This window comes from Lissotriton helveticus, chromosome 4_1, assembly GCF_964261635.1.
Source record: "Lissotriton helveticus chromosome 4_1, aLisHel1.1, whole genome shotgun sequence".
Lineage (NCBI taxonomy): Eukaryota > Metazoa > Chordata > Amphibia > Caudata > Salamandridae > Lissotriton > Lissotriton helveticus.
The window spans coordinates 298,799,816-298,819,567 of NC_136063.1; the positions used below are offsets into that span (position 1 = coordinate 298,799,816).

Genomic DNA, 19,752 nt, shown 5'->3' on the forward strand with positions numbered 1-19,752 from the left:
GCCCCCTCTAAATCATGGTTTACCCTAGACTTTAATAAAGAAAGACGCTCACTGAGACTAGCGGAAAGAACGTGGAGACAACATACCACCCCATCTCATCTTGCCCTCCTTAGAACTGCGAGATCCTCCTACAAGAAACACATCTTTTCAGAGAAAGCTTCATTCTTTCGTCTACAATTCTCTCGCACAAAAAAACAGACCCAGAGAACTGTTCAACATTATTAGAAATCAAACCGCCCCTGCACCCCCTAACCCGGTGGCTTCCATTAACAAATGCAAAGAAATTGCCAACTTCTTCTGTGAAAAAATTACGAAAATAGACTGCACTTTCCTCGATACTCTACCCTCGCCCACCCCTCTACCTCCCCTGACTACCACACCTCTTCCACCTCTCCGCTGGATTGTATCCCTGCCTCCCCCAGGCTTCCTCCCCTCTCTTACCCCTCCAGAACCCATTTCCCTCCCGCTTAAAATTTCCACCCTGTCTCTGAACAGGATGTCTTCAACATTTTAGCCAAAATCAAGCCTTCCTCCCACACTAAAGACCCGCTCCCCTCCACAAGCATCCAAGATCTCAAACATGTCATTGTCCCCTACTGGACCAACATCATCAACGCCTCGCTCTCAACAGGGAGTGTGCCCATCTCCCTTCAACTCGAGCAAATCACTCCCATCCCCAAAAATCCCAAAGCTGACCTCAACGACCCGAATAATCTCTGCCCCATCTCCAACCTCCCACTACTCTCCAAGTCCTTGGAAAAATGCGCCCTTCTCCAACTCGACAAACACATTGACTCGTTCAACCTGCTTGACCCCCTTCAATCTGGCTTCCACAAAGGTTGCAGCTCGGAAACTGCTCTTCTCAACATAGTCGATGATATTCACCTAGACCTGGACAAGGACAAGACCTACCTACTCATCCTTCTTGACCTTTCCACAGCTTTTGGCACAGTCTACCACCCAACCCAACTCAACACACTCAAAAATTGCTTCGGCCTTAATGCCACTGTCCTTAACTGGTTCACCTCCTACATCCAACATAGAACCCAAAAAATTAAAATCCCAAACTGCCTCTCTAGCCCAAACTCTGTCTCCCTTGGTGTCCATCAAGGCTCCATCCTCTCTTCCGCGATCTTTAACCTTTTTATGGAATCCCTTACCTGGATACTCAAACAAGAAAAAATCAACTGCCACCTATACGCTGACGACACCCGATTGTACTACAAAATTAAATCCCAGGCTGATATACTGCATCTGAACACGGTCTTAACAAAAATCCAAACCTGGTTCCACAACAATCATCTGAAACTCAACCCCAGCAAAATGGAGATCATCCTCTTCTCCCCCAAAAACAACCCTCTCCCCTTTCAATCTTGGATCACTGACCTTAACGCACTAAACTGCTCTCTCTCTCCCTAACCGATTAGGTTAAATCACTCGACATCACCATCAACAATTATCTCACACTAAATTCCCTGTTAAGAACTCAGCAAAAAGTGCACTCTTCACTCTCCGGCACCTCAAATAAATCAAACCTTTTATCCCAGCTTAAGACTTCAAATTAATTATTCAGTCTCTTGTTCTAACCAAAATAGACTATGGAAACGCCCTTCTCTCCGACACCCCCAGTATCCACCTGGCCCCCATCAAATCCGTTCTCAACCTCGCCGACAGACTAACAACAAACTGTAAACGTTTTGACCACATCGCCCCCGCCCTTAAGTCCCTCAAGTGGCTCCCCATTGAAGGCAGATCCTCCTATAAAATTGCCTGTATTACACACAAAGCCCTTTACCAGAAGACCCCATCCTACCTCACAACTAAACTTAAAAAAGCAGGCTGTACTCGAACACTGAGAAGCACCAACACTCTTCTTCTCAAACCTCCCTACTTAAAAAACAGCCTTGAAGTCCCCCTTCTTCTCTGGCAAGGCCCTAACCATTTGGAACGCCCTCCCCAAAGACCTTCGATGCAACCCCTCCTATTCCAGTTTCAAAAAAGGACCTTAAAATTAATCTTCTCACAAAATTTTAGGGAAACCAAAACCCGGATCTCCTTTCTGACTACTTCTCCTCCCACCTCCTTTTGCCTCCCCGCCTTCCCCACTCACTCACCCTCCCACCCCTTTTCTCCTGTGGCCTCCCTCTCCCCCTCCCCCTCACTTTACCAACTGCTACCTATTATGTCCTATGAGTACTCCCAGGCATACTGTTAAATCTACTATTCTACTATAACCAATCTGGTTACTGCAACTTGCTTCTCTATCCCATCCTATATGTACTTCCTTATGTTTCCTTAATTAATCCATGTATTCTTATTTCTGTTTCACCGCCTACAACCCATTTCGCTCAACTGACAAGACTGTTATCATGTACTACCATTGCCGATGTAAAGCGCTCGGATACCCTCGGGTGAAGCTGGTATAAAACCTTCAAAATAAAATAAAAAATTAAAATATGGTACTCAAAGGTACTCTGCTGTAAACATTTAGCTGTCACTTTGAATAACATAACTTACACCTATGGGAAAAGGCAAATTTGATATGAAGCTAGGTAAGGTGCCTTAAAAGGAGGATGCACCCACACCCTTTGAACTTAAAAAGAGAAGGATATTTAGCATTATATAAAAATAAGGCAAATAAAGTGTGATGCACAGGAATGTTCATTTCCAATTATTTAAAGAATATTTCTGAAAGTGGGTAAGGATGTTTTTCTTCATTTCAATTCACACCCAGTTAGCATGTAAGCATCCTTAATTCCCAGCAGCATCAATGTGAAGTTTCTAAAATTTAAATAGATATGCTTGTTTCGCTACAAAACTATTCTTGAAATATATTTACTTTATTTTATTACTTGCATCATAAAACAACATTTATTAAATGTAAAATTACCTTTCAGGAATAATAATGTCTACCTCTGAATATAACTGCATACCAGGTTCAAATTCATAAGCATGTTTGGTTCGCTATATGAAAGAAGAGACTGTTTTGAGCAGCTTTAGATTCAATGTACACAATTAGAATTGAGCATTTTCGATTCTGGGGTCCAGGATACCTCATCTCAACTGAAGGTTCTCATGTGAACTTGTTCTGCTGCTGGCCTGGGCAGTGCTTCCTTGACTGTAGCCATTTGCGAGACAGATATTTTACTAGTGTAACAACTCTTCTCTTATACTTTAAAGGTAGGGAAGCGATCTCCCTACCGACTACTTGGGTACAGTTGTAGAGTAAAAGCTCTAGCAACCCAATTCCGCCAGAGCAATAAGCAGTGGAAAAATGAGACGTTTGGCTTTTCCAATGCTTGTTCAATCGGCTTTCTACACTAAACAAGGGAAACTAAAATGATTACCTGTACTTAGTTGGATATTCCCCAAATCCTTTCAACAAGGCTTGTAGGCGGGTTTTATTTAGTCCATCAGGCAGATCATTCTAAAAGTAAAAACAATAACAGTGAATTTAATTTTGATAAGAATTACATTTAGTTTGCATGTAAAAAAGCAGTGTTTTCATGAAAAGGACATTCAGTACATGGTCAGAGGTTGCTGCATTATAAGGCTTAAGTAGGGCTGCACTTTAGCACAGCATGTCAAATAATGCATATCTAAAAAGTAACAGAAAGGTACTAGAACCATCCTGCTTGACTTGTGCTCTTGAGAGTTAAGTTAAAATTAGTATTCAGCTTCGTCACTGATATTGTATTATCACTGTGCACGAGTGAGTGAGAAAAGGACCTTCAATTTGGTTAATTGTTTTTTCAGTTCCAAGTCTCATTGAAACTTTTCTTGCTCACAAGACCAGTTTTAAGATGCGGCCCAATAAGGACAGATCAGTATACTGTTGTAGTTCTAGCTAGGACCCTAAATTCGATAGTCCTGATTTTATGCCCTTATGTGGTTATAATGAATAGTATCCTTATAAAGGCATAAGAATCATATGCATATTTAGTCATAGCCCATGCTGTCCAAATTAAGCAAGGCTACTTCCCCATGCTCCTAGCAAGTACAACGAGTTCTGTAAACAAACCAAACCTCCAGCAACCTGGGAATTCCCCATTGCTTTTGTTTTGATTTCGTCCTAGAACTCCTGTGAGCACTCTAAGAACGGCCAGTTCTTGGTGACATCTTCATTGACGTCTTATGTCCAACCTTACGTCAAACCCGGCACCTTTCAGGTATAAATATACCAACGTTGCCTTAAGCAAACACACGGTGGTGGTTTTGGAGCAGAGCAGCTATCTACTTGCCCGAGAGCCCAGCTGATGCGAGAGCCCACGGACGTTGCCCCTCCCCTTTGACGCACTGAGAGAGACGCTGTCTTTTCTCCTGCCGAGAAATCCAGCTCCGGTGTTTCCAGATACCTTCGCGGGTTACTGGGATATCGAGTCCTGAGAGAGAGAGAGATACCAGACCTCCTGCTTTCTATTAACCCAGGTACAGAGCTGACTAAAACCTTTGAGAGAATTCTTGACTCAGATTCTTGGCAAAAACCAACTTAACTTCAACTGCTACTTACTTACTCCTTCCCACGTATTAGGCTTAGGTTAGGTACACCGGGGTAGGCGTATTTAGAAGCACCTGTTGAGTACGTTAGTCAATGTATATAAGTATGTATTTATTTTATCTATTTTAAAGTATCTTATGGCTAAGAAACCATATCAATGCTTTTACAGTATTATTTCTTAATCCTCCTTTTACTGTACGCACTTTACTTTACTATGAGTATTGCAATTGTGGCAATTCATTTCTCTTGTATGAGAAAGAAGACTGCTCAATAAATAACACCTTTTATTGAAAACGCCCGTCTCTCTTTTCTCTGCACTCTGGTGAAACTAAGTATGCACGCTTGACTGAGTGAAATAGCTGTCTATTGTTTTCACACGACTCTAGAGATACACTCTTATTCTGAGGGAGCAAAGTTGTCATGTTATATGGTTGTCAGAAGCTAATCCCTTCTTGTCTATCCAGGGAGGTTAAACTCCTCCTCGTTTATTCGAGAAAGTTTCTAGTGACCTCTGAGCTAGCTGGCAAAACTTAAGTCTAATATAGTCAGTAGAGACCTAGTCGACCTCAGTCCTACGTCTACACTGCTGAATATATTATTCCAATGCGCAGAGCCTATTGGGAATATAGGAACTACACTACATGGCGCCCAATGTTTGGTAAGGCGATAAATCTAACGCAAGACGTTAGAGTAACTCAGTCGTGCTTTTTCACACAGACCCCTTTTTCCCGTAAATACTCCAAAAGACGTCTGGAGTGGGTAAAAGGTTAAAATCCGCCGGAACTTGGTAGGAAGAGATTCCTATGTATAGTTTTTGGTTTAGTCAACGTTGAAGGATACAGTGTTCCAAAATATTGTGCACCTAATCTTTGTTTCCTTGAAACTTGATCTGCAACAAAAACCTTTCTGTCAGAAAGTGAAGACGAAAGGGAGGCAGCTAGAATAGCAGCTCAACTCCTAGCGGATGACACAAGTCTCCGAGACAATGACCCGAATGTTATACTCATTCCGGTCAACATAAGAAAAACTATAACTCTTAAACTTATAGAAAATGGACTGACATCACGAGGTGGTATAGTCATATTCGTGATAGAGGCCCATGAATATCGGCAGACAGAGGTATTCTATTCATGGATAAACTTTCCAGCAGCAAACGCTGTCACACACGAGTTCCACTATTACAAAATAGAGGAACCTCCGGAAGAGTACACCCCTTTCGAGGAGGTGGAAATCCCACTAAATTACCAAGAGCACCTGCTCTGGTTTAATGGCGCCCTAAAACATAACAATCACATCACCAGGCTCGGTCCACTAGGTAGACCAGGAGCAACGTGGCCGGTTCTAGCCAGCTACACACCACATCCAGACATTGAAAAAATGTCAGTACCAGAACTTTTAGCACAGCTAAAACAACTGATTAAAATACATAGACAATTAGTCCAATATGTAATGCGGACTACAACAGTCCAACCAGCAATTAACATTCCACAGCTGACCCCTCATCAGGGGAACACAAACAAAATAACACCACAGAACATACAATCATGTCTTGGTAAAGTACCCGCAAAACAGGAACAAATTCCATTCTGGTTAGCACAAAAAATCACTCAAATAGAGGCACTATTTCCGGATACTACCCCTACTGAGAAACACAGAATTCTGACTATCTGCCTTCCAATGGGGATCGCACCACATGTGAAGGACTGTGACACTTGGGGCACAGTCTTTGCTTCCATTTACACAAAAACACATGGTGTTCCGTCCATGGCGGTAATACCAGATGTACTAAGACAGATTCAAAATGAATACGGCCCAGAACCTGCTTTAACTCTGGGTATGAAACTACTGAAAGACTTCAAGCAGGTCTCGGCTATATTATTAGCCAACATAAAAGGAGAAGCAGCATCTGTGGCGATCCGCCAGAAATTGAGAGAGACAGATATAGCAGAACAACCATTTGAACTTGCCAGAATCATAGAAAAATCCTATGAAGAACTAGGTAGAGATAGTTTGGGTGGGAAACCCGTAAAACCGCAACTAACTGAAAATCCTGAAAAGATATTTATTAAAAATAATCTAAACACTCCAAAAAAGAGCTGGGATGGAAATAAACAATCCACTCCCAAAGAAAAAAAGATTCCAGTCCAGAGGAATGTCTCCTCGGCGGAGAGAAAGATCTCCGGACCAAGGGCACAAGTCTCCCCAGAGGGAGCCCTCTGAGAAAAGATACAACCTTAGAAATAGGGATAATTTGAAAAAACCTGATAGATATCAAGATATTGATACACGTCCCTCTCGATCTTTTCAGACTTCCTCGCAGAAATCGGAAAGAAGAGGACAGTCAGAACACAGGGAAGAGCACGTCAAGTCCACAGACAAGGAACCTGCTCATCTAAATAAAAAATTACAATTTCCAAGAAAGAAGGTAGCCAGTATTAAAATAATTAAACATACCGAGGATACTGAGGACACAACTGAAAAACGGAGAGTGGGCCCAGACAATGCTAGACAGCGCAGCAGAAGTGACCATAGCTCGCAAGATCTTGATGAATCTTCTGGAAACAGTGGACACGAATGAATACATTCAGGTGGAAACTGCAGATACCAGAGTTAGCAAACCTCATAAAATATACGAGATAACTTTACGTATAGAGGGAGATAAGACCAGGAAAGTAAGGGGTCTCTTTTGGGATAATCTTTCAAAAGGCTATGACAATCCTTTTAGCTGAGAAAGACTGGCCACCAGAGTTTGTCAGGGAGTGCCCTCATGGCAAAGAAATGATTATGCCTGCCTTCTCAAATCATATTCCAATTCATAGAAAATATACATATGCAAGAAAATGGGCAGTAGCCCAAGCTCCTGCATTATACAAAAATCATGTTGGATGGGATGAGTACTCTCCTCCTCACAAAATCCAGTTAAAATGCCAACCAACTGCACAAAGGCAGTACCCAATTAAGCAAGAATCTAAAAAACAAGTCAGGGAGATCTTAGATCAACTTGAATACCAGGGGGTGATTGAAACATTCACCTCACACATGAACAATCCTTTGTTTCCTGTCTCCATGCCAGATGATTCATATCGTCTAGTTTTGGACTACAGACAACTTAACTCATGTTGCAAGACATTTGCAGTACAAAACTCACACAGTGCAGCACTAATGAATAACATCGTGCGCAAAAAATACAAAACGACATTAGACATCTCTAATGGATTCTTTTGTCAAAACATTGCACCTGAAAGCAGGTATTTGACCGCTTTCTCAATAATGGGGTCACAGAAATTTCTGTCGACTCCCACAGGGATTCAAGAATAGCCCAGGATTATTCTCAGCAAGAGTAACAGAGTTACTACAAATATATGATGATGAGGCATTATCTTATGTCGATGACATCTATCTCACAGATGATGACCTGGAGACTCACTTGAAAAGAGTAAACACCATAATACTTGGGTTTGCTGCAGAGGGTTACAAATTCAACTTTAAAAAGTCACGAATTGCCCATCTAACAGTCCTATTTTTAGGATATGAATTATCAAGTGAAGGCAAAAGCCTAGCGGACAATTTCTTAGAGAAATGCGCAGTCCTCCAAGCACCAAAAACGCTGAAGAACTTACAATCATTACTAGGTTTCCTGAATTTCGGAAGAACTTACATTCTAAATTATGCAGAGAGGGTTAAACCTCTCTATGAATTAATAAAACCTGATTTCAAACCAATCAATTGGACTTAGAAACACACAGAAATTTTAAGATCATTGCAAACAGACATGTTAGCTAAAACAAAATTACAAACACGCGAAAACATACGCAACCTGGCAATCCGAGTGATCCCAGGAAGATGAGGATTCACGTACCTGACCTCTAATGAGGGAGAAACGGTACCAATTGCTTACAAATCACACTTGTACACACAAGCTGAAAAAACATTCAGTCTTACGGAAAATATTGTAAATGCGGTTCAAACTGCTGTAGCAAAAGAAAGAGCCCAAGCACAAGGCAAAAGGATAACTGTTTTAACAGCAGAATCAGCCTTTGAGGCATTAACAAGCCCACGCAATATGACTAAGGTGGCATTAGATCCAAAATGGATCGAATTGGAAAATTCTCTTGCTGCAGAAGACGTGAAATACTATTTTGACCCGAACATGAAAAAAATAAAAAAATTAACATATGAAAAAGAATATCCTCTGCCAATCGAAATTCTGCCCCTACAACTTTACTCCTGTGTAATATATACAGACGGATCAGCACAACCCGCAGTTTGGGGTAAGCAAGCTTACAGTGCTGCGTGCGCGGTTGTTAAATGCCGGTGGCACGGAGGTAAATTGAGACCACTAGTAACTATGTCTCAATCTGTAAAAGACAGTTCAGCTCAACGAACTGAACTACTAGCTTTAAAAATGGCGCTCGATATTGCCGATCGCGAATTCCCGACACTAATAGTGTGCGATTCACATTACTGCGTCAAATCTTACAACAATGACTTGCAGAACTGGGTTCAAAACGATTACAAAGATGACACAGGTGCCACAATAAAGCATAAAAAGCTTTGGGAACAGGTAGTTCTTTGGCAGAAGGAACTACAAAAGACTCACGTGATACATACACTGAGTCATCAGCGTGATGGCGTTCACGCTGCAGGGAATTCATTGGCTAACACAGCCAAAGCGGAAGCAACTCAACCGGCTTCCATAGCCACAAAAAAGCGTTCAGAAAAATCTCGAGCTTATAAGGAGGCCATGACCAGCATGGGCAATGCATTGCGGAACTCTTGTCCCTTCCATCCTGAGGGAAATGGGATTGTGGAAAGAAAAAACCGGGACATAAAGCAATCTATAACGGCGAGGGTATTAGGTTCAGGTGATGGGTGGGTCCAACATTTAACAAGTGTCCAACGTAGTCTTAATAATCTGCCAAGAAATTCTCTAAAAGGTTTCAGTCCGTACGAACTATTGTTCGGGACTAGAATGCATATTCAGGACTTAGATAGTCAGACTTCAGTGGTAGAAGAAAAATACTTTGATATCAAAGATCGTTTGGCTATTTTACAGGACTTAAATGAAACAAGAAAAGACCTGAGCAACGTAAAGTTAAAACATCAGCCAACAGCCACTAAAGATAAACCACCTGTCCCAGCAAGGCCTGTCTGGATTCCAAAGATTGGGGATCTGGTCAGAGAGAAGATCGCGGTGAAGAAGGAATTTGGGCCTTCTTACAGAAAAGCAGTACCTGTCTTAGCTGTCAGCGGAACACGATCAGTTGTACTACCGCCCCTTGCTGGTAAAAAGGAGAACCGAGTTGTATCCATCGACCTGGTAAAACCACAATCATGTGGCCAATAATAAGTAGTAGGCCCAGTGGACTCCCAAGAAATAGCAGAGTACCAAAACTTGCTACAATACAAGAGGTTCAAACTGAGAGACTAATCACATTTGATAAACCTGCAGTGAATAAAAAAGGACTATGCAACAATGCCATGGAACTTGTGCCTCTTGAAACCCAAATTGCAACAGTTCGTCAAGAAACACCTGTCTACAACGATGTAGCCTCAGACTATGCTAATGAAACAAAAAATACAAAAGCAACTGAAAATCCAGAAGCAATTCCAACAATTGACAGAACTGCATCTGGCTACTTCATCAATTTCAATAACTTTTCTGAAGATCCAAGCGAGCCTGGAGAAATGCCAGCAACAAAAACTTTTAAAGACAAAATAACTGAACTTCAACATCAACTCAAAGAAACCTATCTGATTTCTCCATGGATTGAATTTTGGATTGTGTTAGGTGTACTTTTCCTCCTACTTTGGCTCATCATGGTTCTTTGTTTGGGAAAATTCATTGAGGGAAAATACAGTACAATGGACAGAGCAAGTCAGAACATCAACTTTGTCCTAAAGCCTCACAAGTCATCTCACATCGAGAAAAGAGAACTATCATCAGTGAATGTCACAGCCAATCCAATACCCGGTGGGGTAGCATGGGACGAAACGGATTACAAAATCTATGGCCCGGTCGAGCTCTTGAAATATCCACACCAGTTCAAGGTTTCATTAAGTGACTTTGTAAAACAGAGTACATTCTCTGATGATTGGGACTTTGAAAGTATTAATGATACGATGTCAGATTTAGTAATGTCAGCAACATTTACAGAACATGATTACTTACAGGGTTCATCAAATTATGAAGAAATGTATTGTTATAATCACTTTGCACATCACTATTTGCATAAATCTGCTCAACCTAGAAATATTTTTAATTATAATCAATGGGAACATTGTGCAACTCCACCTAAAAGCAGTTCGAAAACATTTTACGAGAAATTCCCATACTACTAAGGGTTTAACACAAGTGATGCAGAAACGTTTTATTTCAAAATGTTAAATAAGACAGGAATGAAAACGATGCTGACAAATACTAAATTGATTTATTCGGAAACATTTTATGAAAAAATGATTACATTTGGTTTTGATTTCTGGAAAAACAACATTGAAACAAAAACCATTTGGGGTACCAAAGATTGGCTGGTCCAAGGTCTAGAAGCATTATTTAAAGCCTGCATGATCCCAGAACAAATTATATTCTTGAATGATACCATTCAACAGACAACCTGTCTTGGCCTAGCCAAGATAAAAGAATTAAACAAACCGTCTATTCCAAAGCCAACACCTGACAGTAATAGCACTACAGATGTTGAGATAGACGTATTCCATATTTTTAACCAAAACAGAAGAACACATCCTGATTGGAAAAAATGGTTGATCTGGCCCACAGACACAAATAACTGTCAAGATAGATTCCTGAACAAATTACAGGGGTTATAACTGAACAGGCCAGACCCAAGATACTCCCAGAGACAACATCCAGGGATAGTTACAACATACAGTGTAGGCAAACTATGCCTCGAATGGCTACAGAAATCCACACTGGCTGAAATTAAGCAACACTTGACTTTACTTAAAGACGGTGCTGACTTGCGTGATTTCATAATGGGACCACGCAAACAGCGTCAAAAACGTTTCATAGCGGCCGGTATATACGCTGCATACAACGAAGCTTGTAAAGTGATGCAAATTGAAACAGCAGAAAAAATACGAGAAATTGATCGTATTAATTTGGAAAAATCTTTTTCTGTTGTGGACAATGGGTTAATGACTCTGTCCTCCAGCATATATTCACTGGACAGTATTGTATCCTCTGCTATTGATATAATAGAGCAGGACTTACTAATGTTACAACATGGTCAGTCCCAATTACGTTCTATTGTACAGCTTGGCTGGACGTTGCAAAATCTGCGTTCAGGCTACGTGCCCTGGCGTTTAATCAACACAACGTCATTATTCCTTATCTTTAACCTTACTGATACACAAATCAGTTTGTCACAAAAATGAGCAGACTATACGATTCTGAGCATTGAAAAACTTGAGAGATTACCATTGACAATGTCAGAAAGACCTGTCATTGAATGGATAATACACGGAATAATTACAATTCCGATAACAACTTTCCAATTTAAATACTGCCAAGAGTATATACTAGCGGGCCAGTATGAAAGGTTGGGTAAAGGGTACATTAAGTCATCATGGAAATTACCTTATACACACACATGTTACAGTGAAAAGAAACAGAATGTATTTCTTAGTGCAAAGAATTGTAAACAATCACTAAGCGGTATACTTCTATGTCAAGGTATTAACCTGCATGGGGCCTGTGAGGGAACTTCAAATAACCTTTCGTGTCACCAGCACGGCACACCTGCAACACAAATAGAGCCATTCTTTAGACGACTTTCTAACGGGAGTTACATTTTAATAGTGGACCACAGCTGTTGTGGCATGGTGCCAGGAAAAGCCTATCTCGTGAGCGTGGGTTCCATGGTCACTTGCTGTATGCAAGTATTGTATCCAAACAGCACTCCAGATACGGAGGCAACAATTTGGCCTTCTTTGAATATCTCTTCTATTCGAATTGATACTTTAAGTAGAATAAAGTCTGTACTTTTACAGACAACTGTGCCATTAACGTCATCAAAAGAAACGTATGATCTGCAAGTTGCAAGGACAACGGCAGAGATACATAGCCTTTTATCAACAAATTGCCCCGTGCATTTCGTAGAAATGCTAAGCCAAATTCTAAATATGTCAGATACCAGTGGTATCGCACATATATTTAAGACAATTTTTTCGGGACTGTTAACACCCTTCGAAACCGTTCTGGGCATTTTACCTAATTTTGTCCATTCTGTCTTTGGCGGCCTACCACTTCTGTTGGGACTCGTAGCAGGCATTTTATTTTTGATCCTTCTGCTCCGATATGGCAAGCCAAGTCGCAAACAAGACTCCAGCAACAATAAAAGAAACGATCCTAGCTATACGCTATCGGGACCGCATAACTAAAGTCCTTGGATTAGCCCGGCTAAGAGATCTGAATATGACCTGATTTCTTTCATTCAGACCCATCTAACAGAATTGCATCTTACCTGTGCTTCGATGTATGCTATGCGGAGAAGAATGCGTGTTGGACGTCTGTCTTACACTACCATCAGCAGTACCATTGGATACAGATACTTAGCTACGTCCTGTAACGACTCATGCATCGTGTTGTCCCCAGCGGTTACCCATTCTGATGACGGCATTCGTTGAGACTTCACCACTACGATTAGGGGGTAGTGAAGTACGAGATGAGAGCAGCATCACCCAGGTACGACCTTCTGTGAACATTGCTGATCCTGACATCGATGATAGCAATCATCCTCACGACTGTACTGTTGCGGCATTTTCAAACTTAGTCGAACTTTCACCTGAAGCCGCAGACCAATTTTTTGAGAGTCTGTCTGAAATGATGTTCTCCCCCAAACAGAAATAATAACTTTTTAAGCAACAAGCACACAGCGTTCCCTGAACTCTGAATTCGGCCTTCAGCTTTGATAAACAAAATCTACTGAAAATATTTGGATATTTTTTCCCCTGAAGCGAAATTATTTTTTTTCCACTTCCAAAATATTTACCTTTTTTCCAGCACATGTACTCTGCTTAAAGTAGAACTATTCTTAGAGAACAGAGCTTCTATTTTCAGGAATTCTAGAGACAATATTTTACCTCAGCCTCTAGCATATGTACAGAATTTGTATTATTATGTGATGGAAAGGTCTCGACCTTCTTTTCTGTATTAAGAGCCATTTCATGTGTAATTTTCGCAATTCATTCAGGTGATATATATATGCATTTTTTAACTGAATGATACCACTGCTTGAAAAACGTACAGTACCATTACTCATTTTCGTATATTACCATATACCATTTCAAATATGCAACTTTATGTATTTGGGGGGGGGGGGGTTGGAAAACACATGCATCATTATATGTTTACTATTGCTTAGTTTTAAGTAATGAGGGACATTAGATCGTGGAGTGGGTGTTGTAGTTCTATCTAGGACCCTAAATTCGATAGTCCTGATTTTATGCCCTTATGTGGTTATAATGAATAGTATCCTTATAAAGGCATAAGAATCATATCCATATTTAGTCATACCCCATGCAGGCCAAATTAAGCAAGGCTACTTCCCCAGGCTCCTAGCAAGTACAACGAGTTCTGTAAACAAACCAAACCTCCAGCAACCTGGGAATTCCCCATTGCTTTTGTTTTGATTTCATCCTAGAACTCCTGTGAGCACTCTAAGAACGGCCAGTTCTTGGTGATATCTTCATTGACGTCTTATGTCCAACCTTACGTCAAACCCGGCACCTTTCAGGTATAAATATACCAACGTTGCCTTAAGCAAACACACGGTGGTGGTTTTGGAGCAGAGCAGCTATCTACTTGCCCGAGAGCCCAGCTGATGCGAGAGCCCACGGACGCTGCCCCTCCCCTTTGACGCACTGAGAGAGACGCTGTCTTTTCTCCTGCCGAGAAATCCAGCTCCGGTGTTTCCAGATACCTTCGCGGGTTACTGGGATATCGAGTCCTGAGAGAGAGAGAGATACCAGACCTCCTGCTTTCTATTAACCCAGGTACGGAGCTGACTAAAACCTTTGAGAGAATTCTTGACTCAGATTCTTGGCAAAAACCAACTTAACTTCAACTGCTACTTACTTACTCCTTCCCACGTATTAGGCTTAGGTCAGGTACACCGGGGTAGGCGTATTTAGAAGCACCAGTTGAGTACGTTAGTCAATGTATATAAGTATGTATACATTTTATCTATTTTAAAGTATCTTATGGCTAAGAAACCATATCAATGCTTTTACAGTATTATTTCTTAATCCTCCTTTTACTGCACGCACTTTACTTTACTATGAGTATTGCAATTGTGGCTATTCATTTCTCTTGTATGAGAAAGAAGACTGCTCAATAAATAACACCTTTTATTGAAAACGCCCATCTCTCTTTTCTCTTTTCTCTGGTGAAACTAAGTATGCACGCTTGACTGAGTGAAATACCTGTCTATTGTTTTCACACGACTCTAGAGATACACTCTTATTCTGAGGCAGCAAAGTTGTCATGTTGTATGGTTGTCAGAAGCTAATCCCTTCTTGTCTATCCAGGGAGGTTAAACTCCTCCTCGTTTATTCGAGAAAGTTTCTAGTGACCTCTGAGCTAGCTGGCAAAACTTAAGTCTAATATAGTCAGTAGAGACCTAGTCGACCTCAGTCCTACGTCTACACTACTGAATATATTATTCCAATGCGCAGAGCCTATTGGGAATATAGGAACTACATTACAATACCACATTGACGGATTACCCAGAACTGCTGACAGAACCCAATAATCATATTGTACAGTGTTTCAGGCCTCTTGACAGGTAGTGGTTTCAACCAACCACAGTGGAAAAAACATTCCACTTCATTTCTGAAATTATCAGCGCATGGCAGAAAAGCAAGGGATCATGCCATTTGTTTCGTAAAGATGAGATGTTATGGGGTATTTTACATTTTTGTTTGTTTGGTCTACTCCTAACCAGTACTGTTGGGAAAAGCAGTTAAATATATTTGCGATGCTATCTGAAGAACTGTCTTATGTTACACCAGAGTTAAATGTGTGGTCTAGGCTCGAAGATATGTGCGTCTTTAGATCTCATTTCTATTGCTAGGTCATTTTGTATGTTATGTTTTGTGTATTTATATATCGCCCTAATAGCTCGTGACGGTATTCAGACACCTTGCAGGTGATGGGCAGCTGTCTCCTGGTGAGGTTAATCGAAGAGCCAGATCTTCAGCTTCTTGCAGAACTCAAGAAGCCAAAAGGAGGCTATGGTGTGGTGAGGGACGTGGTTTCATGCTGTGAAGGAGAGGTATGAGAAGGAGCGGCGCCGGCTGTGGTTTGGCAGATGAGGGGTATGCATACAAGTGAGTCCGGCTGAGCAGAGTTGCCTGGGAGGTGTGTAGTTTGGAGCCTGTTCAGAAGTTTCTTAGTGATTCATGCGTAGGGTGTGTTGCCATAATCAAGTCTCTGGTGATCAAGGCCTGTATGACCGTTTTCCTGGTGTTGGAAGCCACTTGAAGATTTTTTGTGGCATCCTAAGGATGTGGAAGAAGGCAGAGGTAATTTGCTTACATCGAGGTTGTTGTTCAGCATGATTCTGAGATTTCTTGCAAGGGAGGCTGAAATTGAGGGTCCAAGGATAGTATATTGTACATCTTACATTGTTGTTGGAGTGTCTGCCGAATAAGAATTAAGCCTACTTTGATCAAAGGAGGAAACCAAGTCAGAGCTACATGAACTACATAGAGCTCTACCGGGACTCTTTTTATGAGGATTTGATCTGTGACAATGTGCCCTCGATTTTGATGAAAGAAGTCAACGCCCTACTAAAGAAACCATCGGCAGACCCCAGAGAACTCAAGTACTACTGATTGAGCTCCCTGCTCCCGGACAAAGTATAAGAAAAACTCATCAACCATCAACCCTCCTCACGTCTGGAATGGAAACGTCCTACTCAAACTCCTCCCAATCCGAATTCCACAGCAACCACAGAACCGAGACTGCCCTCATCGCGGCTACCAATGACACCCAAGCCCTACTTGACCAAAGAGAGACTGCGGCTCTGATCTTCTTAGACCACTCAGCAGCTTTCGATACAGTCTCCCACCACAGACTCATCACAAGCCTGCACAACATAGGCATCCAAGGAGCCGCTCTCTGATGGATTGCCTCTTTCCTCAATGGAAGAATGCAAAAAGCGAACCTTCACCTCTGCAACTGAGGAAATCATATGTGGCGTACGTCAAGGATCCTCACTCAGCCCCACCCTCTTCAATACTTATTCGACACCTCTGGCTGGCATCGCCAAAACCCATGTACTCAACATAATTTCCTATGCAGACGACACACAACTCATCTCCCTCCCTGAAGATACCACCAAGACCAACTTCCATAACTGCATGACAGGCGTCACCAACTGGAATAAGGACAACTGCCTGAAGCTCAACACGGACAAGACAGTGATTCTAATTTTTAGAAACAAAAACTCCCTATGAGACACATCCTGGTGGCCCTCAGAACTCAGACCTACTCCAACTACTACAGACCACGTTAGGAACCTAGACAACAAGCTAACCATGATCACTCAGGTCAACTCCGCATCCTCCTCGTGCTTCTTCATCCTCAGCATGCTTTGTAAGATATTCAAATGGCTACCCCAAAGCTCAAGGAGAACCATCACCCAAGCCCTCATCTCCAGCCCACTGGACTACGCAATGCTCTCTACGCAGGGATCACAGCTCACCTCCTCCGATGACTACAGACCAGACACGTCCGGTATATCCCTAGATGAACCCACATCACCTCCTACCACAGGGAACTCCACTAACTTCCTGTACAGAAAAGATGCCAGTTCAAGCTCCTGACCCATATCTACAAGGCCCTACACAGCTGCGGGCCCACCCATATGGGTATACCTGATGCCATATATTTAATTAATATTTTATGAGGAGATTGGAAGCCAAAAGGGAACGATTTGAAATGATAATGGCAAAGGGCCACCTCGAACCTGAATGTATGTGGAAACAGGAATCTTGGAAGGATAGATTCTTTGTTCGTCAGAAGCTGCAACACTGTCTGCAAGGTAACCATGCAAGCAATTGTTTTCTTAGGAAGACAGTGAAATAATGCAGGTTTAGGATGAGTCTCCTTTCTCCTGATCTTTTCTGTTTGATGAGAAAACATTGGAAGAAAAGCCTACATTCCAGTGATTTTTTTCATGGCTCTTTTCCATAGGATAAGGATTTTAGCTTTAGCAAGCGCAGATGCTGATGCTTCATCTTGAGTGGTGGTGGGTGTAGAAAGAGCTGGAGAAACTCCAGAGTGTACTTGAACTGATGTAGAGCCAATACTCATTTGTCCAATGTGACTAGCACCCACTCTTGACAGAAAGCAAATGTCCTTCCACCTTGGAGGCCAACTCTCCAGTAGATACAAACAGTTGTAAACAGTGTGGGGGAGTAGAACGAGAAGACGTCCTGTCTTCTGCAATTCAGGAGACGTGCCCCTCTACATTTGGATTGCGTTTTGTTATAGGATTCTGCTGGTGGTGCTCTACAAGCTAGTTGTTGTTGTGCAAATGTAAAAATGTTCCTGCTATTGCTACTGTTGCAGTTAAATGGATGGAACCGGCAGCTCAGATAATCACCACAATATGTCTCCAGCACCTCTAAAGAGCTCATAACATCACTGCAGCGTGGCGCAAAAGGATCTATCGGTATATATGTCAGTCTATATGCTCTGGAGTGCATTACTGTTGTGCTTTTCAACAATGGCTTTCGGTTGAAGGGCGTATTCAAAAAATGTGGTTTTGAACTTCAGGTTTGGAGAAGGCATCTTAAGGCAGCCTTGTTTACAAAATAACGCTGCTCCTGCGAGCTAACTGAAACCAAAATGTGTCATATTAATTGTAAATCGATGGTAGCTGCCAAAAATCCTATTCTTCCTGGTATGGATGTTCTATTACACTGTGAAAAAGCAGTTTATAGAGGAAGCAAGAGCACCAGCCCAAATTCACTTGCTGACAGTATTGCTGACAGTGCAGACGCACAGGCTAGTAGCGATCTTTTAATTACATTTTCGTGAATTTTTATCAATTTGAATCTTTAATGCTTTATGAATTTCCATTGCACTGGCACTTTAGAAAAGCTATATTTACCTTTTAGTCTACTCGAGCATTGCCACTTTGTCACTTGCCTTTAGTTCCACATCGTTGCTGCTGCTTCTCAACTGTTCCAGGTCTCACCCGCTCTCTGTTCCACCGTGGGGTTTCCCGTTTGAGTGGAGAGAGCGAGCGAGTATGAGCAAACTCTCACTTCCGGTATCGGTTGGGGCTACAGGATTCAGCGGGCTAGCTGCTGTCTTGGCCCCTGTTTAAACCGTATGGCACGGCAGACGCACAGAGGATGCGCCGCTGGTGTGCCAATGGGAAGTTCGTCTGCGCCCAGCCGTCGCCAGGACCTCTGCATCTTTTACGCCAGATAGTGACATTTTGCCAAGATGCTCCCATTTGGTTGAGGAACTTGCAGGTATTAGACTTTCTGGTAGGGCTTCTTGCTTGAACAATTTATGTTGCATGGTCGATGCCCTTCACATTATTGCGGGACCTTTCTCCTTTATCACTATCAAAGTCTCAGACTGAAGCAGAAGGCAGAACTACAGCCTGCCCCTAACAGGGTGGCCATGAAATCAACCTGTGATATAACTCCTCTCCCTTCTAAACCCCTTCTAAGTCTGCTCAAGTTTGGAAGTGTTTCATGAGCAACGTGAGATCCCTGGCCAGGCATGCTGTGGAAATATGGGACTTGCTTACCTCAGAAATACCTGATCTTGGATTCCTTACTGAGACATGGCTGAAACCTTCCTCCACTCCTATTACTATGGCACTTCCTGAGAACTATTGCATTCAAAGGATTGTCAGGGAGGACAGAGTGGATGTAGGCATTGCCATTATTCATAAAGATTCTTTGAAAGTATCCATAATTGATAATTACTCGGAGGATAAGATAGAGAGTTGTATTTTCAGAATTGATCTCTCGCCCCAAGATTGTTGGAAAGGTGCACTTGTGTATCCCCCTCCCCCCCAGGACCCCTTTGCGATTTCACCCTCAAATTGATGGAATGGATTGCTATCTCCTCTAACCTTTTTGTTCTATTGGGGGATTTTAACATACAGAGAAAAAACGTGTTACACAGAATCTGCTCAGCTCCTTTCAGACTTGGCCACCTTAGGCCTGAAAAAGATTAATCATGGTTCTTATCATTCGGCCGG

General features: G+C 42.0%; 1 protein-coding gene across 1 annotated transcript in view; it reads right to left on the minus strand.

Moving 5' to 3' along the window:
• TBC1D31 (TBC1 domain family member 31) overlaps positions 1–19,752 on the minus strand; it is a 670,562-nt gene that overhangs the window by 344,294 nt on the left and 306,516 nt on the right. The window contains exon 9 of the mRNA XM_078686822.1: positions 3,348–3,427. Coding sequence (XP_078542948.1) covers positions 3,348–3,427 — 80 coding nt within the window. The remainder of the gene's footprint in view (positions 1–3,347; positions 3,428–19,752) is intronic.